Source organism: Salmo salar, chromosome 20 (genome assembly GCF_965601325.2).
Source record: "Salmo salar chromosome 20, fSalSal1, whole genome shotgun sequence".
NCBI lineage: Eukaryota > Metazoa > Chordata > Actinopteri > Salmoniformes > Salmonidae > Salmo > Salmo salar.
The window spans coordinates 62,977,902-63,003,152 of NC_138310.1; the positions used below are offsets into that span (position 1 = coordinate 62,977,902).

Sequence of the window (25,251 nt, forward strand, 5' to 3'; positions counted from 1 at the left end):
CTTTGTGAGAGGTGATGGTGGCATCCCCCCTGTGATGTATGCACTGCCCCTTGTGTATGCACTGCCTGGGATTGAGCCACGCGGAGAGGGTGGTAGAGCGCCCTACCAGATGTCTGTTCTGTGTGGTGTTCTCAGAACGCCTGCGCCTGTTGCGATTGGAGGCCATGCGCGAGTGGGTCGGCCAGGCTTTGGCTCAGGCTGGGGACGAGCTCCCTCTCTCAGGAGTGGTGCGCCAGCGAGCTGTTAGTCCCTCTACTGGGCCCAGTACCCCTCCCAGGAAGCTTGGCCGGAGCCACCGCAGGCAGAGCCCATCTGCTGCTAGTCCTGGATGGGGACAAGAGTCGGACAGCTGGGACCACCTTGAACGGAGGGTGCATGCCCTGCGTCAGGAGGTTGATAGCTTCGATGGCGACGACAGCTGTTCCCTGTTGGCCAGTGATTGGCAGTTCCTGGGGGACGATGCTGGCACTGTTCATCACCGTGAGCAGGGCTACCAGACTGACACGCCATCAGAAGCCGGCAGCGGGGCTTCATCGCCCCCAGCGGCTCGAGAGGTTATGAGGAGCCTACTCACTCGGGTAGCCACTGCACTGGACATCAAATTGGTGGACAGTGATGACTCTCCATCTGTCCCCATCTCTGCTGAGTTCTGCGAGGTCTTGCAGGAGAGCTGGGCCTCTGCCAGGGGGCACTTCCGATTCAAAAGCAGAGATTGGACCATGGAGTTATGTTGCATGTGCAGAGTCACTCGGCCTCCGGGAGTACCCGACCATGGACACCATGATAGCTTCCTTGGTCCTCCCAATCCCATCTGCCAGCTGCTCTCCAGAGCACATTTGCCACTCTCCCCATCACCCCAGGTCTGACATTTGGCCCAGGGGTTGATGACATTCTGGAGTGGACCGATAAGGTTCGTAGGGACTAGGAGACCACGAGACGGTTCATACCGCCTCCTCAGGCCCCGGGTCCAAGGCAGACGGACCGTCGCCACCCACCTGCACCCAAATGACAGTGGGATCCCTCTCCTGCCCCATCGCCTCGTGCTGAGGGACGACAGCAGGGAGGGGCACAGTGTGCGATGGAAAAACAACCTGTCAACCGTCACTGCCATAGGGACGTGTCTGGGAGACCCAGGTACTCAGGGCTCCAGAGGAGAGTGTCAGGGCCCTGGCAGGACCCCTGACACACCCTTCCCCGGCCTCGGCCGCTTCTCCCGGTCTCAAAGGGCAAAGTGGGAGGAGGGTGTGGAGTTCCCCTGGGTGTTGTCCATAATGCTTGAAAGGGCTACCGACTCCAATTCCACAGTGGCTGACCCCCCGAAGAAGAAAACCCTGCGGCTGGAAATCTCCTAACTCCTGGACAATGTTGTCATCCGCAGGATCGAGACATCAGAATGGCTAGGTGGGTTCTACTTATTTTGTGGTTCCAAAAAGAGACAGAGGGTTTCGATGGTTCTGGACCTCCGCAACCTCAATGAGTACTTGAAGGTACTGAGGTTCCACATACTGTCCCCAGCCCACGTTTTGCAGGCCGTGTCCAGGGACCAGTGGTTTGTGACGCTGGACCTGAGGGATGCGTACTTCCATGTTCCTGTTCACCCAGGTCATTGGCAGTACCTCCGATTCACTTTTGAAGGAACGGCTTACGAATTCATGGTTCTTCCCTTCGGTCTCCCCTTGGCACCCCGCACTTTCACAAAGTGCATGGACAATGTCCTGGCACCTCTCACATCCCGAGGATTGTTGACCCTCAATTACCTGGACGATTGGCTGATTTGTGCCCCGACCAGGACCCAAGTCCTGTTAGACAGAAACATGCTCCTGACCCACATTGGCAGGCTGAGCATTATTGTAAACAACAAGAAGAGTTGTCTGACGCCCACCCAGAGGGTGGCCTTCATTGGCATGGAACTGGACTCAGTCCTCATGAGAGCATGCCTACCCACCAGAAGGGTTCAGGCGATCTTATCTTACCGCGACCACCTTCAGCAGGGGTGGGTGGTATCTGCCCTGACAATGCATGTTGGGCTTGCTGACCACGGCCTCGTTGCTGATTCCCCTGGGCCTGCTCCATCTCCGGCCTTTTCAACAGTGGTTCAACTCCCACCGGCTGCACCCAAAGCGCCACCGTCACCGCCAGCTGCGGGTGACCGCACAGTGCCTCAGGGCATTGTTGAGGTGATGCTGTCGCTCCTTTCTCTCAGGGGATGGAGATGCTGAGGATGTGCCGCCGGGAGCTGGTCAGCACAGACGCCTTCCAGATCGGCTGAGGGGATGTGAACAAGGGCAGGTTGGCCAGAGGCTGTTTGCTACCTCCTTGGAGTGGCAGCACATCAATACATTAGAGCTCCGAGCTGTACTGCTATCCCTACGGTCTTTCCTTCCACATCTGAAGGGAAGATATGTCCAGGTGAGAATGGTGGTGGCTTACATCAACCATCAGGGTGGACTGAGGTCCCACCACCTCCATCTTATGGTACAGGAGCTTCTTCTCTGGGCTCAGGGACGTCTAGCGTCTCTACGCGCAGTGCACGTACCTGGCATCCTGAATGTGGCAGCGAATATGCTCTTGAGGGAGGGACCACCACCTTGGGACTGGAGCCTACATCCCCAGGGGGTGCAGCACCTGTGGGACAAGTTCGGGAGGGTGCAGGGGGACCTGTTTGCAATGCACACTGGACATCTGGGCTTGGATGCTCTGGCTCACGATTGGCCAGGGCTGGAGCTTTACGCATTCCCCCCTTTTCCCCTGATCCAGGCTGTGCAGGACAGGACCAGGATGCTGGTAGCCCCATACTGGCCCAGATGACCCTGGTTCAGCCTTCTCCTGTCCCTGTTGTCTGGGACACCTTGGCAACTGCCCCTGAGACCCGACCTGCTGTCTCAGACCGGGGGAACTCTGTGGCATCCGAGACCGCACCTCCTCAGTCTGTGGGCTTGGCCGCTGAACGGCACCAATGGTCCATGTTAGGACTACAGGAGGGCATAATGAACACCATGCAGAACGCAAGGGCCTACAGTTACACTGGCGGTTGTTCTGCTCTTGGTGCACTGGTATTACATTTACATTTACATTTAAGTCATTTAGCAGACGCTCTTATCCAGAGCGACTTACAATTGGTGCATTCACCTTATGATATCCAGTGGAACAACCACGTTACAATAGTGCATCTAAATCTTTTAAGGGGGGGGGGGGGGGGGGGGGGTTAGAAGGATTACTTTATCCTATCCTAGGTATTCCTTAAAGAGGTGGGGTTTCAGGTGTCTCCGGAAGGTGGTGATTGACTCCGCTGTCCTGGCGTCGTGAGGGAGCTTGTTCCACCATTGGGGTGCCAGTATTGAGGTTGTGCCCGAGTCATGTGGGGTGCAGTATGTCCTTCAATACCTGCAGTCTCGCTTGGATGAGGACTTGTCAGAATCTACACCGAGAAGGTATTTGGCCACTATATCGGCCTGCCATGTGGGGTGGATGGACAGGCCAGTGGGGCGTCATCCCTTGGTCTCCAGGTTTATGAAGGGGGTTTGTCGCCTACGTCCAGCTAGGACCCGCTAAATGGCAAGCTGGGATCTGGATGTGGTCTTGGCAGCTTTGGCAAAGCCGCCTTTCGAACCGTTGGAGTCTGCCTCCCTGAAACACCTCTCTATGAAGGTGGCTTTTTTGGTAGAATTTACTTCCATGAAGAGGGTGGGTGAGCTCCATGCTCTTTTGGTAAGTTCTGAGTGCTACCGGATGGACCCCGGTGGGAGGAGTATATCTCTTCGCCCCAACCGTTCATTCCTCCCGAAGGTCTGTCAGACAGGCATGTGAACATCTCTTTAATCCTGTCTGCTTACGACCCCCCAGCAGTGGCGGGGGAGTCTGGCCCTCCCTCCGGCATGCTGGAGGGAGGGCCACTGGCTGCCTATGAGGAGCGGACACGGTAAGTGAGAACAACAGACCAGCTCTTTGTCTGCTATGGTGAGAGAGTCCAGGGGGCTGGGCCATCAAAGCAGAGGCTCTCTCACTGGATCGGGGACACGATTATGACAGCATACCGCTTGGCTGGCAGGCCAGTGCTGGGATCTGTGGTGGCACATTCAACACGAGGTGTGGCTGCTTCCTGGGCTCTACTGAGAGGAGTGCCCCTCACTGATATTTGTGCTGTGTCCAGCTGGGTAAATGTGGAACCTCCCTATCGGGTAAATGTGTAAACCACCCTCTGCGGTTGGTTCAGCGGTCCTGGGCGTTGCCTCCCCTTCTGGGGACTGTGCCGAGACCCCCCCTTCCACGTTGATGGCCCCTGTGTCTCGATCCCGTGCTGGGACTTTGCCGCTGGCTGGCTAGGTCCCTCTAGCACCGACTAAATCTGGTACGGGTATACCAATATATTGGAGTGATCCTATATAGTGAAACATAACGGTTACACATGTAACCACGGTTATGTGAGCTATATGGATCACTCCAATCCTCTACGGTGCTAGAGGCGCCTCAAAAATTATGTAGAGAACGTGTGTATCGGCCATTGGGTCTATATATAGGGGCGGACCCCATCCATGACACAGGTGTACACGGGAGTAAATCTGTAAATCCTCACCTCAGATGTATCCCTCCGGCGCAGAGTGATACCAATATATTCGACTGATCCATATAGCTCATATAACCGTGGTTACATATGTAACCTTCGTTTCACGCATGGCTTTTCTTACGATTCTAATAATTTACGTATGGATTTTGTTACAATCCTAACGATATGTATGTTCAACCTTTTGGCAAGTATCTGGCTCCATATGTGTGCATCGTTGATACAGACAGGCAGGGAGAAACGTTAGTCAGATAGTAGACAGTAGATGCTCGCTACTACCATTGGTTATTACCAAAGACAGTACAGTTTAGAAAATGCTACTACCTAGCGGCTACGAGTACACACTGCATGGGAAGGGAGGGAGCCCCCTGAAGTGGGCAGGGCAAACGTTAGCTACTAGCTAGTCTACGTCACCGTCTTGATTTGGGGCGAGGGCTTGCAGGAGATTGAATAGGAAGGTGGCAGAGAAGCTGTGAATATTAACTTTTTTTTTTATCGATTTAACCACACAACCAAAGTATATTACAATACAGAAGGGTTTCACGCATATTTGTGAGGATATATCACCGGAAGAACATGGGTAGCTGCCTTACAGTTGGACCAAATGAAGCCGTGGTTGTTTCTGGTAGGTGTCCTCCCTGCATGCTAGCTAGCCAACAAAATGCTTAATTGTTTATTAATGTATGGTTATTTTGTTAACCTGTTCGTTTACCAAGTGTTTTCAGTTCATGTATAGCTAACGTTAGTTAGTTAATGAAACGGTAATTGCGTTGCTTTTGCTCGATGGATAAACATAAATCATGTCGCTTCTCTAACGTTAGCTAGTTGTTACTAGCCCTTGATAATGTCTCTAGGTTATATTACATTACACATTAAGAGTCATTGGACGAAGGCGTCTTCTGTGGGGGAGTTTTATCTGTAGGGGCAAGTTTTATTGTCTGTGTAGTTTTGTTTGGAGTACCGCTCAGTCTGAACATTAACACACATTGCTTGCAGTATGATTTGTGAAGCATAAGGACCTTATCTTTCATATCAGAGAAACCATTCTAAAAAAAAAAAAAAACACTTACATTGATACACACCTTTTATAGGGTTAGTGTTCCCACACAGCTATATTTCCGTGTTTACTGTTTACGGAAGACAGAGGGACCACCTGTACTAATTAGCTATATAGCATGCTCCGAAAACCTGTGTGTAACCGAAGAAGGCCGCCATAAACGTGTTGCCGGCTGCAACATACTGTCTGTCTGTCGTCTGCAACTGTAATGAAGCCAGTTAAAACGGTATACGTTAATTAAGTGTGTATGTTTTTAGAACCGTATCACAATTGAGAATCAATAGATGGAGTGTTTGGCTGCCAGGGCCAGTCTACCTCTGAAAATAACATACTCCGCAAAAAAGAAAAGTCTCACTATCAACTGCTTTTATTTTCCAGCAAACTTAAAATGTGTAGATATTTGTATGAAAATAAGATTCAACAACTGAAACATAAACTGAACAAGTTCCACAGACATGTGACTAACAGACATGGAATAATGTGTCCCTGAACAAAGGGGGGGGTCAAACTCGAAAGTAAGTCAGTATCTGGTGTGGCCACCAGCTGCATTAAGTACTGCAGTGCATCTCCTCCTCATGGACTGCACCAGATTTGCCAGTTCTTGCTGTGAGATGTTACCCCACTCTTCCACCAAGGCACCTGCAAGTTCCCGGACATTTCTGGGGGGAAATGGCCCTAGCCCTCACCCTCTGATCCAACAGGTCCCAGACATGCTCAATGGGATTGAGATCCGGGCTCTTTGCTGGCCATGGCAGAACACTGACATTCCTTGTCTTGCAGGAAATCACGCACAGAATGAGCAGTATGGCTGGTGGCATTGTCATGCTGGAGGGTCATGTCAGGATGATCCTGCAGGAAAGGTACCACATGAGGGAGGAGGATGTCTTCCCTGTAACGCACAGCGTTGAGATTGCCTGCAATGACAAGCTTAGTCCGATGATGCTGTGACACACCTCCCTAGACCATGACGGACCCTCCACCTCCAAATTGACCCTACTCCAGAGTACAGGCCTCGGTGTAACGATCATTCCTTCGACGATAAATGCGAATCCAACCATCACCCCTGGTGAGACAAAACCGCAACTCGTCAGTGAGGAACACTTTTTGCCAGTCCTGTCTGGTCCAGCGACGGTGGGTTTATGCCCACAGGCGATATTGTTGCCGGTGATGTCTAGTGAGGATCTGCCTTACAACAGGCCTACAAGCCCTCAGTCCAGCCTCTCTCAGCCTATTGCGGACAGTCTGAGCACTGATGGTGGGATTGTGCCTTCCTGGTGTAACTTGGGCAGTTGTTGTTGCCATCCTGTACCTGTCCCGCAGGTGTGATGTTTGGATGTACCGATCCTGTGCAGGTGTTGTTACACGTGGTCTGCCACTGCGAGGATGATCAGCTGTCTGTCCTGTCTCCCTGTAGCGCTGTCTTAGTCGTCTCACAGTACGGACATTGCAATTTATTGCCCTGGCCACGTCTACAGTCCTCATACCTCCTTGCAGCATGCCTAAGGCACGTTCACGCAGATAAGCAGGGACCCTGGGCATCTTTCTTTTGGTGTTTTTCAGAGTAAGTAGAAAGGCCTCTTTAGTGTTCTAAGTTTTCATAACTGGGACCTTAATTGCCTACCGTCTGTAAGCTGTTAGTGTCTAACGGCCGATCCACAGGTGCATGTTCATTAATTGTTTATGGTTCATTGAACAAGCATGGAAAACAGTGTTTGAACCCTTTACAATGAAGATCTGTCAAGTTATTTGGATTTTTACGAATTATCTTTGAAAGACAGGGTGCTGAAAAGGGGACGTTTCTTTTTTTGCAGAGTTTATAAGGTCCTTGGACCTTAAGAAGTAACAGTAAAGTTAGGCTCCTTAACCTCTTACATCTAGACGTCCCGCTAGCGGAACACCTGCTCCAATATCCAATGATGGGCGTGGCGCGAAATACAAATTCCTCTAAAATCCGAAAACTTCAATTTTTCAAACATATGACTATTTTACAGCATTTTAAAGACAAGACTCTCGTTAATCTAATCACACTGTCCGATTTCAAAAAGGCTTTACAGCGAAAGCAAAACATTAGATTGTCAGCAGAGTACCCAGCCAGAAATAATCAGACACCCATTTTTCAAGCTAGCATATAATGTCACAAAAACCCAGAAGACAGCTAAATGCAGCACTAACCTTTGATGATCTTCATCAGATGACACACCTAGGACATTATGTTATACAATACATGCATGTTTTGTTCAATCAAGTTCATATTTATATCAAAAAACAGCTTTTTACATTAGCATGTGACGTTCAGAACTAGCATACCCCCCGCAAACTTCCGGGGAATTTACTAACAATTTACTAAATTACTCACGATAAACGTTCACAAAAAGCATAACAATTATTTTAAGAATTATAGATACAGAACTCCTCTATGGTACTTAGCAAAAGCACTCGTGTGTTTCAGCCAGGGCTTTGAATTACGTCATTCAGCTTTTTCCCGGGCTCTGAGCGCCCATGGAAGCTGTAGGAAGTGTCACGTAACAGCAGAGATCCTTTGTAATGGATAGAGATGACAAAGAAGGCCAAGAAATGGTCAGACAGGGTACTTCCTGTACAGAATCTTCTCAGGTTTTGCCCTGCCAAATGAGTTCTGTTATACTCACAGACACCATTCAAACAGTTTTAGAAACTTGAGTGTTTTCTATCCAAAGCTAATAATTATATGCATATTCTAGTTTCTGGGCAGGAGTAATAATCAGATTAAATCGGGTACGTTTTTTATCCAGCCGTGAAAATACTGCCCCCTAGCCATAACGGGTTAAGAGTACACCTTGGGCTAGGTTGTTACCAGCTGGTTAACCAACCTGGTGTCAGAGCATTTCATATTGTTCTGTACGTAAATATGAGATACCATTTAGTATGATATGTTTCGTATGGTAAAGTGGAGGCTCCTCATTGGAGGAAGGGGAGGACCATCCTCAGTGAATTTAATAAAAACAAAATATTGAAACATTTAAAAAGTTGTCATTTTTTTAGATAAAACTATGTCTTAACTTCACCATAATTGTTTAAAACACACTGTTTTGCAATGAAGGTCTAAAGTTGCCTCAACAGCACTCTTTAGGGTCACACGAAGCTGTAGCTGGAGGACAGCTAGCTTCTGTCCTCCTCTGGGCACATTGACTTCAATACAAAATCCAGGAGGCTCTTGGTTCTCACCCCCTTCCATAGACTTACACAGTAATTATGACAACTTCATGAGGACGTCCTCCAACCTATCAGAGCTCTTGCAGCATGAATTGACATGTTGTCCACCTAATCAAAGGATCAGAGAATTAATCTAGTACTGAAAGCATAAACTAAAGCTAGCTAGCACAGCATAAAAGGTGGTGAGTAGTTGACTCAAAGACAATTGTTAAACAGTTTTGAACAAATGTATTTCTTCCAAAATTTAAGGAGATGCAAGAGAGAGCTAGCTATATTTGGTTGTATTTTTTAAATGTTCATTTAGCTAGCTGAATGCCAACAGCTAATTTAGCCTATTCAAACACCTGGCTCAAACAGAGAGGAATGTTATGTTAGCTAGCTGGCTATGGCTATCCAAAACTGGAACTCTAACAAGTCAAGCTTTTGGTTTAATTAATTTATTGCCACCGGGGTCTGCCGGTGTGACTGTTAAACTGCGTTCTGACTGTACACTACTGCATGGTTATAGCGGGTTTACTAACCCATTAGTTCCAGTAGCTATGTTGACTGTGAGGTGACAACGATATAGGCTCTGCGTTGTGATTAGCAGTTATGATATAGTTTGGCTTGGAAAGGTTTTTTCACCTGGTCACAGACAGCTTATCTGTGGTGGACTGAAGTCCACAAGCGAAGGGAAAAGGTGAGAGGAGGAGAGCGTGTATATGGTTGCGAGATGGAATCAGATAGAAATATATATATTTGAGGTTGTCCGATTTAATCGCAATGGCCGATTTTTAATTAGGGCCGATTTCAAGTTTTAATAACAATCGGAAATTGGTATTTTTGGATGCCGATTTGGCCAATGTATTTCAAAAAAAAAAAGAAAAGTTAATTTAAATATATTTTTTTAGACCTTTATTTAACTAGGCAAGTCAGTTAAGAACATTCTTATTTTCAATGACGGCCTAGGAACGGTGGGTTAACTGCCTTGTTCAGGGGCAGAACGACAGATTTTTACCTTGTCAGCTCGGGGATTCAATCTTGCAACCTTACGGTTAACTAGTCCAACGCTCTAACCACCTGCTTTACATTGCACTCCACGAGGAGCCTGCCTGTTACGCGAATGCAGTAAGAAGCCACGGTAAGTTGCTAGCTAGCATTAAACTTATCTTATAAAAAAACAATCAATCATAATCACTAGTTAACTACACATGGTTGATGATATTACTAGTTTATCTAGCCTGTCCTGCGTTGCATATAATCGCTTAGGTACACGTTGCTCCAACCATAAACATCAATGCCTTTCTTAAAATCAATACACAAGTATATCTTTTTAAACCTGCATATTTAGTTAATATTGCCTGCTAACATGAATTTCTTTTAACTAGGGAAAATGTGTCACCTCTGCAACAGAGTCAGGGTATATGCAGCAGTTTGGGCCGCCTGGCTCGTTGCAAACTGTGTGAATACTATTTCTTCCTAACAAAGACAGCCAACTTCGCCAAACGGGGGATGATTTAACAAAAAAATGTGCAAAAAAAGCACAATCGTTGCACAACTGTACCTAACCATAAACATCAATGCCTTTCTTAAAATCAATACACAGAAGTATATATTTTTAAACCTGCATATTTAGCTAAAATAAATCCAGGTTAGCAGGCAATATTAACCAGGTGAAATGGTGTCATTTTGCGTTCATTGCACGCAGAGTCGGGGTATATGCAACAGTTTGGGCCGCCTGGCTCGTTGCGAACTAATTTGCCAGAATTTTACGTAATTATGACATAACATTGAAGGTTGTGCAATGTAACAGGAATATTTCGATTTAGGGATGCAACCCGTTAGATAAAATACGGAACGGTTCCGTATTTCACTGACAGGAAAAACGTTTTGTTTTCGAGATGATAGTTTCCGGATTCTACCATATTAATGACCTAAGGCTCGTATTTCTGTGTGTTATTATGTTATAATTAAGTCTATGATTTGATAGAGCAGTCTGACTGAGCGTTGGTAGGCAGCAGCAGGCTCGTAAGCGTTCATTCAAACAGCACTTTTGTGCGTTTGCCAGCAGCCCTTCGCAATGCATTGCGCTGTTTATGACTTCAAGCCTGTCAACTCCCAAGATTAGGCTGGTGTAACCGATGTGAAATGGATAGCTAGTTAGCCGGGTGCGCGCTAATAGAGTTTTTCAAACGTCACTCGCTCTGAGACTTGGAGTCGTTTTTCCCCTTGCTCTGCATGGGTAACGCTGCTTCGAGGGTGGCTGTTGTCGATGTGTTCCTGGTTCGAGCCCAGGTAGGAGCGAGGAGAGGGACGGAAGCTATACTGTTACACTGGCAATACTAAAGTGCCTATAAGAACATCCAATAGTCAAAGGTATATGAAATACAAATCGTATAGAGAGAGAGGGAGTCCTATAATTCCTATAATAACTACAACCTAAAACTTCTTACCTGGGAATATTGAAGACTCATGTTAAAAGGAACCACCAGCTTTCATATGTTCTCATGTTCTGATCAAGGAACTTAAACGTTAGCTTTTTTACATGGCACATATTGCACTTTTACTTTCTTCTCCAACACTTTGTTTTTGCATTATTTAAACCAAATTGAACATGTTTCATTATTTATTTGAGGTCTAAATTGATTTTATTGATGTATTATATATAGTAAGTTAAAATAAGTGTTCATTCAGTACTGTTGTAATTGTCATTATTACAAATAAATAAATCGTCCGATTTAATTGGTATCGGCTTTTTTTGGTCCTCCAATCGGTATCGGCGTTAAAATCATAATCTGTCGACCTCTAAAATATATATATATATATATATATATATATATATATATATATATATATATATATATATATATATATATATATATATATATATATATATACATATCTACACATCTACACATACACACACACAAGGAGCAAAGTGATCATGCTCTTTTTATATGGCTGCTATGAAAGTGAACTGTGTTTGCGTGTGATCAGGGGTGTATTCATTCCAAATCTGCTGAAAAAAGCTTCTTAAACGAAAGCAGAAGGAACGGGGATAAACATACCTGAATTTGTCCAATGAACTCATGTGCCAATGTTGGACTAGTGATTACACCCTACATCAGCTAGATGCAGGCAAGAATGTGCAAGGAGGTATTGAATGTGTCACTGTCACCTTGATTATTCAATTCTCTCGACATGTGCACCTACATTGTAAACTTTTATTCATAGGCTAGGTTGTAGCAACCTCATGGTGGGTACAGGGGAAATTTTAGAATCATGCAGTAGCCTAAACCTATCAATGTTACATTGAGCTGGGTGAATGGAATATGAATGAGTCATCCAATATGCTGTAATAGAAATGTCCATGCTCATACATTAAAAAAAAAAAAAAACTATCTTAAGCGGCACCAACCGCCACTGGTATGGTATGTATTAATTTGTGGATGTCCATCACCCAATTCATAATGTTACGAATTACAAATTGTATTATATGTTACGAATTAGCAAAATATATTGTTATACAATATATATTATGAATTTGAAAAACGTACAATGTTACGAATTCTAGCTAGGTGGCTAACTTTAGCTCGGCTAGGGGTTAGGGTTAAGATTAGTAGTTAGGTTAAAGGGTCAGGGTTAACTAAAAGGGTTCATGTTAGGGTTAGCTAACATGCTAAAAGTATTAAGTAGTTGAAAAGTTGCTAATTAGCTAACATGCTCAAAATAAATCACAAACAATTCACACAATGTAGTTATGAAACAATGAATGTGCACAAGTTGGCTGGAGAGTGCGCATTCTGGAGAGAGAAGTGTGTTGTGCAGCTGGGTGCATTGTCCATCTGACGTCTGCATTGGCCATGCAGCATTTACGGTGATATGGCCTCAGCAGAAGTCAGGGCATTCATACTTCTTGCACTTCACAGAGCAGTTAATGTGTGTTTTATACAAGATCTACCGCCCCCACCTACCGTCAACCAATCATGTCAATGCGGAGCTATACAGAGCCCTCCGCATTGTTACAAAATTTGGGAGGCGCATGGCGATACTGTACAGAGCTCGAATTGGCCTCTGCATTCCTCTGGAGAATCCGTAATTGTGTCAGACCCTTGATATGGAGCCTCCGCCCACATTTTCGGATCAAGCGTAAATTGGCTTTTAGTCTAGACCTCCGTAATGGATTAGTTCACTGAGATCGGCACACAAATGTGTTTTAGTCGAGCAGTAACACACACAATCTCGGTCGACCAACAGCCTAACGACCGACCAGTCGACTAATTGGGGTCAGCTCTAAGCTAAATGATACCGACACTTCCATGTTTTGATTGGTTTTGTTACTACATCCTTAGCTATATGCACTGTAATAGGATCCTCACTTAGCTTCCAAGGCCAAGGGATTTCTGAGCTTGCAGGGAGATTATACACAAGGCTAGGTAATCATGTAGGCTACCCTTATAGAAGTTTTATGAGTAGCCTGAACATTTGACATTTGGCCCTATAGTAACATAGCTAGTGCGGGGCAGCAAGACAAAGGACTTGTTGTGCTAACAACTAAGAAGGTCTCGGACAAGGGTGTCAACTGAGCATCATTCATCAGCATTCATTATTGATAAAGTCTTTCCCCAATGGAAATCTTGTGACACTGACTCACGCCTTGTCTGTTTCATTTCTCAGGTGCCTGTTGTGGCTCAGATGAGAAGACCTACATGGTGGGGGGCTGGGCCTGGGCCTGGTGGCTCATCACTGACATTCAAAGGTGAGACCATTGATGATGGCATAGACTGATAGAATTGTCTTCATCTATCAGCAGTTATGGGTTGTTTTCCTAATGGTCTGGGGGAGGCTTGTTTTATTTCTTCAATGGCTAAATAATCCTACACGTTTCCGTACAAATACTAAATTGGATAAAAGGGCTTCCTGAGGTTTAGAAACCCACTATTATTTATGAACATGGCTCCAACAGGTTATCCAACATCTTAGATTTCCACAATGATAGCCTATAATTCACTAATCACACCCATCTGCGGCCTGACAATCAGCCAGGAGGCTGTGCCACACTTTACTTACTGACCTACATTGTGTTAATGAGTTCTGGATGTTTCAAATGGAAACACTGCAAAGGACACTTGGCCTCACCTTCTTAAACTACAGTACACATTCACTCTTCTGCCTTCTTTCCCCTGTGTCACTTGGCACAATTCTTAACCTTTTTCAAAGTAGGTTAGGTGCTGTCCTCTGTTTATTAACGGACTGTAAGGCATTATCCCCTGGGTTTACATGAAAGCATGCAATGTTTTGTTTAGGTTTTCTTCAGGTTATATTTGGCAGGTTTGCTCAATAGCCAGTAACTAGTCTCTAGTCGTTTTGGCCGTGTGTCAAGGAAGTGTGTGGCAATAGAGGTAATACATCTCCAGAAACAATAAACGTTTCACTATAGAAATATTCCATGGCTGAAATGTCGCCATTGTGAAACTCCTCATGTGACTTCCCAGTAATATTTATTCAATGAGATATTTCAGCTGAGCCTCCAAATTATCCCATTACTTCTGCTCCAGATGTTTTGTCAGTGACAACATTGTCCCATAATACTGATGCTGAGCTTTTTTTCTCCTTTGCCTGTTAACTTCAGGATCGGTGGGTCCTTGCATCCATAGCTCTATGAATTTGAGTGGTTGCATTTCTACAGCCCCATCGCATAGCTTTTTACCCAAACAGTGGGAAGAGAACGTGTTATTGTTTCAACTGCAGGTTGCCCCTTTAAGGTCTGCATTACTTAAAATACTTTTTTTCCTCATACAGGATTACACTGGAGATTATGACACTCCAACCTAAGTGTGAGGATGTTGAGACTGCTGAAGGGGTCGCCATCACTGTCACTGGGGTGGCACAGGTAAAAAATTAAATGCTGGAAAGAGACCAGTTAACACCATGACATGCCTCTGTCATTTGTCTCACAAAATGCATTGTCAGTGAAAACAATGACAAAGTATAATTTTGTCAATTGTATCAAATTGACAACATTGAATTGGAAAATACAGTTGAAGTCGGAAGTTTACATACATTTAGGTTGGAGTCATTGAAACTCGTTTTTCAACCACCCCACAAATGTCTTGCTAACAAACTATAGTTTTGGCAAGTCGGTTAGGACGTCTACTTTGTGCATGACACAAGTAATTTTTCCAACAATTGTTTAGAGACAGATTATTTCACTTATAATTCACTGTATCACAATTCCAGTGGGTCAGAAGTTTACATGCATTAAGTTGACTGTGCCTTTAAATAGCTTGGAAAATTCCATAAAATGATGTCATGGCTTTAGAAGTTTCTGATAGGCTAATTGACATAATTTGAGTCAATTGGAGGTGTACCTGTGGATGTATTTCAAGGTCTACCTTCAAACTCATTGCCTCGTTGCTTGACATCATGGGAAAATCTAAAGAAATTAGCCAAGACATCAGAAAAAAAATGGTAGACCTCCACAGGTCTGGTTCATCCTTGGGAGCAGTTTCTAAACACCTGAAGGTACCACGTTCATCTGTACAAACAATAGTATGCAAGTATAAACACTATGGGACCACGCAGCCGTCATACTGCTCAGGAAGGAGACGTGTTCTGTCTCCTAGAGATGAACGTACTTTGGTGCGAAAAGTGCAAATCAATCCCAGAACAACAGCAAAGGACCTTGTGAAGATGCTGGAGGAAACGGGTACAAAAGTATCTATATCCACAGTAACACGTGTCCTATATCAACATAACCTGAAAGGCTGCTCAGCAAGGAAGAAGCCACTGCTCCAAAACCGCCATAAAAAAGCCAGACTGCGGATTGCAACTACACATGGGGACAAAGATCGTACTTTTTGGAGAAATGTCCTCTGGTCTGATGAAACAAAAATAGAACTGTTTGGCCTTAATGACCATCGTTATGTTTAGAGGAAAAAGGCGGAGGCTTGCAAGCCGAAGAACACCATCCCAACCGTGAAGCACGGGGGTGGCAGCATCATGTTGTGGGGGTGCTTTGCTGCAGGAGGGACTGGTGCACTTCACAAAATAGATGGCGTCATGAGGGGGGAAATTATGTGGATATATTGAAGCAACATCTCAAGACATCAGTCAGGAAGTTAAAGCTTGGTCGCAAATGGGTCTTCCAAATGGACAATGACCCCAAGCATACTTCCAAAGTTGTAACAAAATGGCTTAAGGACAACAAGTCAAGATATTGGAATGGCCATCACAAAGCCCTGACCTCAATCCTATAGAAAATTTGTGGGCAGAACTGAAAAAGCGTGTGCGAGCAAGGAGGCCTACAAACCTGACTCAGTTACACCAGCTCTGTCAGGAGGAATGGGCCAAAATTCACCCAACTTATTGTGGTAAGCTTGTGGAATGCTACCTGAAATATTTGACCCAATTTAAACAATTTAAAGGCAATGCTACCAAATACTAATTGAGTATATGTAAACTTCTAACCCACTGGGAATGTGATGAAAAAAATAAAAGCTGAAATAAATCATTCTCTCTACTATTATTCTGACATTTCACATTCTTAAAATAGTGGTGATCCTAACTGACCCAAGACAAGGAATTTTTACTAGGTTTACATTTCAGGAATTGTAAATAAAAACGAGTTTAAATGTGTTTGGCTAAGGTGTATGTAAACTTCTGACTTCAACTGTATGTCTTACTTATTTATAACTTTAACTGTTATTGATTTAATATCTCATTGTGGCATACCAGTTTACAACTGCTGCAGTAGCTACTCCATGTACTGTAAGCTCTTTTTGTGTCAGACGACAGGTTCTGTTCCGAGGTTGCAAAATACATTAATGTAAACCAAGGACTAAATCCTTGTGTAAACTAACTTCTAGCCATAGATCAAGTTAAAGCACAGTGATTCATATTTGCGCATGCAACCAGGCCACAGTCTCTTTCTAACCCTCTCCTTCATCTTTTCTCCAGATCAAAGTGATGACAGATCATGATCTTTTGGCAATTGCTTGCGAGCAGTTTTTGGGCAAATCCGTCCCGGAAATCAAGGGAGTGGTTTTGCAAACCTTGGAGGGACATTTACGCTCAATTCTAGGTGAGGAGAATCTTTCCAAAGTGAAAATTATCTTTGTCTATTATGGTCATCTGTTGATTTCAGTTGGTTGTTTTCAGCTTTGTTTTCTGTTAGCTGATGTAAATCAGTGGCTAAACCTCATTATACAACAGGTGGGTCAGATCCTGGATGTTGATTGGTTAAAACTGCATTCTAGCCAGTGTCTATTCCACAAGTCACCACCAGCTAAATGTATGACGTTGAAATGCCTATTTACTCTGTTCCATCTCACATCAGCCCAACCAGGCAATTTATACATTTGATATCCACTATAAGAAGCATCTTGACATTATTACCAATTTCTTTTAGACTAGCATATATTCTCAACAGTGGAGATTTGTATAAACCTTGCTGTCTCTCTCTGACATTTGCAACATTGTTTCAATATTGAAATTCGATCTCCAGCTGTTCCATAGTAATGTCGGGACGAGAATGATGGGCAGGCAGCTTTTCTCAGCCAGTCGAAATCATGAATCAACTGCCATCATTTTTATTGATATATACTGGTATACAAAGAAATGTCAATAGAAAACGGGGGAAAAAAGTTAATCTAGTTTGCTGTCTTTCCAGCTTCAGTTTGAAGTGATTGTGTTAGCTGTGGTGTTGGCTAGCTTCTTTCAACAGCAGTGTCCTGGCGAGAGAGCACATTTTGTATGCCAGGCGAAATCAAACATCATTAGCTCATTGTTATGGATGCATCCAAATAAATGTCACTAGAAAACAGCTTAGACAAACGCAAATACAGCTACTTTGCTGTTATTCTGGCTGAACTGTTTGACGTGACTAAGTTAGCCATAGTTGACTAGCTAGTAAGCAAGGTAAGAATGTTGCCAGCCAGTATGGCATTGGAACATTTAGAACGAACGACTGGGTTGCGTCTGTGTGTCCCGTATGCATTCACTACTGTAAGTCGCTCTGGATAAGAGCGTCTGCTAAATGACTAAAATGTAAATGTAAATGTCTATAGATACAGAACAAAAATACTTGACTGGGTCACGTCTCTGGCAACCAAACCGATAGAACAAACGACCAGCTGGCTTGGGTAGCAACCTTAGATATCTGTCGGGACTATATCTTGTGGAAGGATGAAACACTGGCTTCTCGGGCATTATCACTTAAGCGTCCCACACATGTTAACTCAAAATGACACAATGACAAGGTTCCAGTTTAACGACGTTTACTCAACCGTATTAGCACAATACATGGTTTCCATTGCACTCAGGCCAGGTTCATCAACAATGAGACTCCTGCGCAGGCACACTAATAATGATAGCACCGTAATAACAGAAATATAGGGGTTGTTAAGTTCATGTTTTAAGAATCTCCCACTTTTCTTTAAAGACAAATAAAACATCAACAACATAATTAAATGTCCCAAGTATTATTTAAGTTACCCATTACAAATGGGTTGTGTGACAAAGTTTTTAATTGTATTACTCAAGCTACCACTTTATATTACTGATTGCCTTTAGGAGCACAAGACCGGATGCTCCCTTTTTAGTCAGACAGTCAGCAAGCTGCTCCTTTGTGGCCGACCTGGAAAACAGCTTTGAGGTGTGGAATCACAGTTGTAGCAAAGGTCTGAGCCACCCCAGATGAAGTCATCAACATGACAGTGTCGTGTCTTTGGGTCACCATTAAACTGAAGACGTGTTTATCAATTAACTCCCTGTAATTATTATCACGCGATTAAACTGATTAATCGTTTAATTGTAATTAACTAGGAGATCGGGGCACCAAGGAAAATATTCAGATTACAAAGTTATAATTTTCCTAATATAACTTTCCTATATTATAACATTATATATTATATTATAGTATAGGCCGATTTATCTTCTGGTTTAAATGGTGTATTTTACCTCGCGTCCAGTCTCATTCCAAACGTCGTAAATTGTTTTATCTGCACGAACCCAGCCTTTACTAAGAGTCATCCATACATCAATTGTCTTAAAATAATTTATTTACTAAACTAAGTAATTCACAGAAAGCATACAAACAGTAATTATCATCACAAAGAATTGGTAATGTGCCCTAGTGGGCTAAACAGGCATGGCTGGTGTCTTGTTAAACAAAGGGTCATAAATGGTCAGCTGAGGAGGCACACAGAGTTCATTAATATTAACAATTGATATGCTAACCCTTTGCACATGAACGCTCACTCATTCGGGAACAATTGCAATCAATATATATTTACGCTCAGTGTGTCGTCAGGATCCTTGTTGGAGAGTCGTTCTGTTGGAGAGCTCTCTCTCTCTCTCGGTTAGAATGGATCTTTCAAAGCGACATTCATTAATGTCGTTATAGAATGGATGTTTCGTTGGTCTTCGCGTTCAATGATATCATTTACTTAGCTGCAGACTAATAATTAATATCAAAGACTTGTTCTTCTTCTGTCGGTATCGATAGTCTAAAAGTTAACCACGTGGTATAGTTAACTTTCAGTAGAGGAATTGGATGGTCAAACCTATTGGCCAACTCGTAATGGGGTGGAGGCCTGGTCTGAAGAAAGTAAATCAGGGTGGGGTTTTATAGTTAACATAGAACAGGCTTGTCACATGACGCCTGGTCCTGTCTGTGTCCCTGGGGGCGTGCCGATGACTGATTTTAATCTTTGAACATAAATAAATTCTATCACATTAACATCAGTACACAGCATCTCAATGTATTACAAAATAGCTTTATCCTTATTAATACATTCTATACAACCATTTGGATAGCTGAGGCTATTATATAAACAGTTTTATGGTAATATGGCTATATTGTCTCTTCTGAGTATCACAAAATTGTACCAAGCGGACCAGTTCGTAGCTGGATTCTTCACCAATCTTCCATACCTTCTCCAGAACATAAATGTCGTTCGGTTCCCCAATTCTGTGAGTTGGAAGAATTTCCTGTGTCTCTCTATGAAACCCCTCTGTGTCTCAACTGGGCCATGTGGCAAGAGATTCTCCTCTAGAATTTTACAACCCCTTCACACAGGGCCTGGGTGGGGGGAGGTAGGTTGGGGGATGGTGCAAGGGGGAGGGGGTCAACTGTCCTCCCTGTACTCAAAGAGGCCAACGGCATGACAACAGGCAAGTACTCCAGTCACATTGCAGTCTTGATCAAGCCAATAGAAGACTGCTGGATCCACTTGTGACATTTTTCCACCTGTACTCAGCATTGTTGTCTTGAATTTGTTGTAGCAGTAGAGCGATGCATCTGCCAAGCCATACACACACTTTTTTAATTTCCAGTGTTGCTTCACGCTTAGCTTCAGGCGAGATCGGATGTGTCCCTTGACAGTGCTGTTCCCTGCAAAAATGCAGATTTGATGTCTATTGAAGGAAGTTTCCATTTTTTTCTGGCAGATCACTGTCAGCAGCAATCTGAGTGAGTCTGAGGTGCATGTCGGTGAATCTTTTGGGAGTTCTTTAGCAGCCAGCTCCTCAAAACCTCTAGCCACAAAAAGTGCTTTTGGCACTATTCCAGTTAAGGATTCTTTAAGGGTACACACCCACCTTGTTGAGACATATTTTTGGCCAATGTCTTTGACTTCCTCAAACGCTCCATTTTTTTCCTCCAATTACTGAGCTCATCTAGTTTAGCTGAGTCAAATGACCTTTGTTTCAAGTACATCATCATTTTGCATGTCATTCTGTTTTTCTCGATTTTTCCATTGGTTCAATAATGAGATTATCTACAAGTGACAGGTCAGCTGACCCTGTTGTACCAGAAAGTGTAGCTGGTTCAGAGTTCTGCAAGTTGGACCAATTCTGGTGTTTTCCTTTGGCTTTTCCTGCTCGTCCAATGACGGTTGCTGTATGTGGAATACCACTTTCTCTGTCCATGTATTTAACAATTTGTCCAGTTTTCTGATTGGAACAACCATGTTGTCTTAACACGTGGCTGTCTTTGAATGTTTTCGTCATTTGAACGCTCAATAGTATTACATGTGTCATGGTTGAAGGTCTCTGCTCCATTTCCTGTTTCAGTGTCCATATCCTTGGATGCAACATCTGGTAGGCTTGTGTCTGTTAATGTGTCCTTTTTGTCATTTTCAGTAGGAGACTGATTCTCAACAACAGCCCCTCCATCTTGTTGGTCATTTACTTTCCGCAATCTTGAGTGATGTACCCTGACAATGGTGCCTCCGTGCCTCACAAATATCACGACACCATCTTGGTCAATGACTACTCCCGGTCCTTTCCACTCTTGACTGTCAACTCTTTGTTTCCAGTCTTGCACTTCTCAACGGTGGGTCGAAGCTGTTTATGCTGAGCCCTACGAATTCTCTCTGAACACTGCTTCAGTGAAATCTTTTCTTGCTGCATGTAGTGTTGAAAGGTGCTGTCCCACCCATGCACTCACACTGGTCCCTTCTAGTGCTGGTGGCTTGTCAACCAGTACAGAGGGAAGATTAGGGTTCTGCCCGAACACTAGTTGGTATGGGCTGTAACTATGAACATTGTGCATTGAGTTTTTTTTGCCATCAAAGGTCAATCTAGGGCTGTTTTCCAGTCACATCCATTGTCTTGCTTCACTTTCAGCATAATCTCTGTGTTTGATTGTGTCTCCAGAAGTCCATTGCTCCATGAACTGTATGCAGCAGTTGTCTTTACTTCCATGTGGAATTTCTGAGCCATTTCTCTTATTTCATTATTATTGAATTCTCCTCCATTGTCACTGTACAATTTCTGGGGCGGGCCATGCACACTTATCCAGGAATGAATGAAGTGCTTGATGATTTCACTGGGTTTCTTTGTATTCACAATGCTTCCAGCACTGAAACGTGTGAAGTGGTTGATTATGTGAAGATACCACACACTTGGTCCTAGCTCATGTAGATCTACAGCCACTGTTTCATTGTACAGTCATGGCCAAACGTTTTGAGAATGACACTATTCATTTTCAGTCTTCTGCCTCAGTTTGTATGATGGCAATTTGCATATACTCCAGAACGTTATGAAGAGTGATCAGATGAATTGCAATTAATTGCAAAGTCCTCCTTTGCCATGCAACTTAACTGAATCACACACAAAAAAAAATCCACTGCATTTCAGCCCTGCCACAAAAGGACCAGCTGATATTATGTCAGGGATTTTCTCTCGTTAACACAGGTGTGAGTGTTGACGAGGACAAGGCTGGAGATCACTCTGTCATGCTGATTGAGTTTGAATAACGGACTGGAAGCTTCAAAAGGAGGGTGGTGCTTGGAATCATTGTTCTTCCTCTGTCATCCATGGTTACCTTCAAGGAAACACGTGTCGTCATCATTGCTTTTCACAAAAAGGGCTTCACAGGCAAGGATATTGCTGCCAGTAAGATTGCACCTGGATCATCAAGAACTTCAAGGAGAGCGGTTCAATTGTTGTGAAGAAGGCTTCAGGGCGCCCAAGAAAGTCCAGCAAGCGCCAGGACCGTCTCCTAAAGTTGATTCAGCTGCGGGATCGGGGCACCACCAGTACATAGCTTGCTCAGGAATGGCAGCAGGCAGGTGTGAGTGCATCTGCACGCACAGTGAGGCGAAGAGTTTTGGAGGATGGCCTGGTGTCAAGCAGCAAAGAAGCCACTTCTCTCCAGGAAAAACATCATGGACAGACTGATATTCTGCAAAAGGTACAGGGATTGGCCTGCTGAGGACTGGGGTAAAGTCATTTTCTCTGAATCCCCTTTCTGATTGTTTGGGGCGTCCGGAAAAAAGCTTGTCCGGAGAAGACATGGTGAGCGCTACCATCAGTCCTGTGTCATGCCAACAGTAAAGCATCCTGAGACCATTCATGTGTGGGGTTGCTTCTCAGCCAAGGGAGTGGGCTCACTCACAATTTTGCATAAGAACACAGCCATGAATAAAGAATGGCACCAACACATCCTCCGAGAGCAACTTCTCCCAACCATTCAGGAACAGTTTGGTGACGAACAATGCCCTTTCCAGCATGATGGAGCACCTTGCGGCAAAAGTGATAACTAAGTGGCTCGGGGAACAAAACATCGATATTTTGGGTCCATGGCCAGGAAACTCCCCAGACCTTAATCCCATTGAGAACTTGTGGTCAATCCTCAAGAGGCGGGTGGACAAACAAAAACCCACATTCTGACAAACTCCAAGCATTGATTATGCAAGAATGGGCTGCCATCAGTCAGGATGTGGCCCAGAAGTTAATTGACAGCATGCCAGGGCGGATTGCAGAGGTCTTGAAAAAGAAGGGTCAACACTGCAAATATTGACTCTTTGCATCAACTTCATGTAATTGTCAATAAAAGCCTTTGACACTTATGAAATGCTTGTAATTATACTTCAGTATTCCATAGTAACATTTGACAAAAATATCTAAAGACACTGAGGCAGCAGACTTTGTGAAAATTAATATTTGTGTCACTTTTGGTCACAACTGTACTTGGAAGCCAGTGGCAAACCAACAGCTGGTCTGGGCTTAGCTTTGCTGTATTTCTGGCATGTCTCACAACTGTTAACTATCTGCTGTAGAATGGAAATGCTCTCATTATTCCCAGAAACTGCTGAGTAATTTCTGAAGTCTGTCAACTGTAGCATGTCCAAACTGTTTAACAATACTTGGTGTTTTTCCTTTGTGTTCATGTTCTCTGTGAGTGTCAGAATCTCATTTTTACATGGACTCTGTGTGATGTCTTTGTCTAAAATGTTTACACGATAGTGTCCTGTGGTAGTAAGTTCAAGGGTCACTGGTTGTTTAAACATCACTGCCTTGTCATTGTTTATGTCTAGTACAGCCTCTGCCTTCTTGAGGTCAGCTTTGCTTAATAGTAAGGGGATATCTGTAGTGACCACCTCTGTTTCAATGTGACACTTAATCTGACCAATTGTTGCTGGTATCTTAACTTTCGGTAGAATGGACAATTCTCCCATCTCCAAATTTGAAACTCTTTTGCTTGGTGTGTCAATCATATTGTGTACTTTTATATTTAGTTCACTGACATAGCTGTCAAGCCATTTTGCACCACACACTGTGCGTGTACATGCAGTATCAATCACAGCGGATCCTAAGGATTCAACTATAAAGATCTCAGTATCAGAAGCAGATTGGTTTGAAAACAGCGTAATGTTACACTGCTCTATCTCTGTTTACTTTTTCCTCTGTTAGTTTAACTTGTTCATTTTTATGACAGTCATTAACCCAATGGTAAGTGCTTTGACAAATAGCACATTTTGATCTCCTTCCATCTGTCCAGGGGATTTGTGCCGGTCAATGGCGCCCTCGTCAGTTTGTCTTGAAAGTTACTTTTTGGCGCCTTTTCTCTGCTGATCAGTGTAATATGCTGCTTCACTCACTTGCATTCCATCTGTTATTGGCGTCACAGACGTCTTTTCACCCAAAATTATTTTTAGTGCCAACTTCATTGATGCAAAAGTCAGCACAGTAGAAGCAGTCAAAGCCAGCTGTTTCTCCTTACCATCCAGACAGGCAGTATCTAGCAACTTGAAAACTAACACTGCATCTGGGAGAACCATCTCCCGGAGGGGGAAGGCCAAGATGGCGGCTTGAACAGACGTTTTTTTTTTTTTACCGAGCTCCACACCAAAGTTCAGAAAGATTGTGGAAAAAAACAAGTTTACAGTCATTACTATTACTGTTTTTATTTGTTCAAGATATAAGAACTTTCCTGTGACTGGAATAAGAATTTGATAATTTATTTCGGCATGTCCATGCGAAGTCGTGACAAAGAAAGGAAGAAGCTAGCCGTTCTATTGCTAATCAACAAGAGAGAAACATGCTTATAGACAACTGCCATAACTACGCTTGCCCTATGGATAATATCATGCTTTCGAATGCTGTTGAAGATGACGAATTCCCCTCTTTACCGGTTACTCCATTCAAACCTCCACCCTCCAAAAAACCCAACATAAACTCTGACATCGTGGCTACCCTCTCCTTACTCATCAACTCCAGGTCTGACGCCATTGAGAAAATGGTAGGCGCGAACTCCATGGTTATTGAAGGCTTGAAAAACACGGAGTGTGCATGTGGTGAAATAAAGGATGTGAAAAGGTGGAAAAAAATAACAATGTCTACCATACTGCCCTCCCAAGCAAAAAGGCAGTAACTGCTCATTTGGTCAAAAATGAGTTGATGTCATTTTTCATACATTAAATGCATGCTTAATCATGTGGACAACTGTCCTGCCTCTATTGTGTTTTGGAGAAAATGGGTGTCGTATTAGCAGTAACTGCAAAAAGTTACTGTGAAACCAAGGTAAATGGCAATAACTGAACTTACTGCCTTTTAGCTTGGTTTCAACCTGCCCTTGGCTGCAGTTACTGTGTTTTACCTTGGTATCATATCATTATTCTGATAGTGTTGCAATCGAACCTGTATGACACTGACTGACAGCTACAAACACATA

General features: G+C 43.9%; 1 protein-coding gene across 1 annotated transcript in view; it reads left to right on the top strand.

Annotated features, from left to right (window-relative positions):
- The first annotated feature begins 4,962 nt into the window (after nucleotides 1-4,962).
- LOC106581211 (flotillin-2) overlaps nucleotides 4,963-25,251 on the top strand; it is a 42,938-nt gene continuing 22,649 nt past the window's right edge. Inside the window, exons 1-4 of the mRNA XM_014163120.3 lie at nucleotides 4,963-5,186; nucleotides 13,467-13,548; nucleotides 14,592-14,682; nucleotides 16,749-16,872. Coding sequence (XP_014018595.1) covers nucleotides 5,138-5,186; nucleotides 13,467-13,548; nucleotides 14,592-14,682; nucleotides 16,749-16,872 — 346 coding nt within the window. The 5' untranslated portion in view covers nucleotides 4,963-5,137. The remainder of the gene's footprint in view (nucleotides 5,187-13,466; nucleotides 13,549-14,591; nucleotides 14,683-16,748; nucleotides 16,873-25,251) is intronic.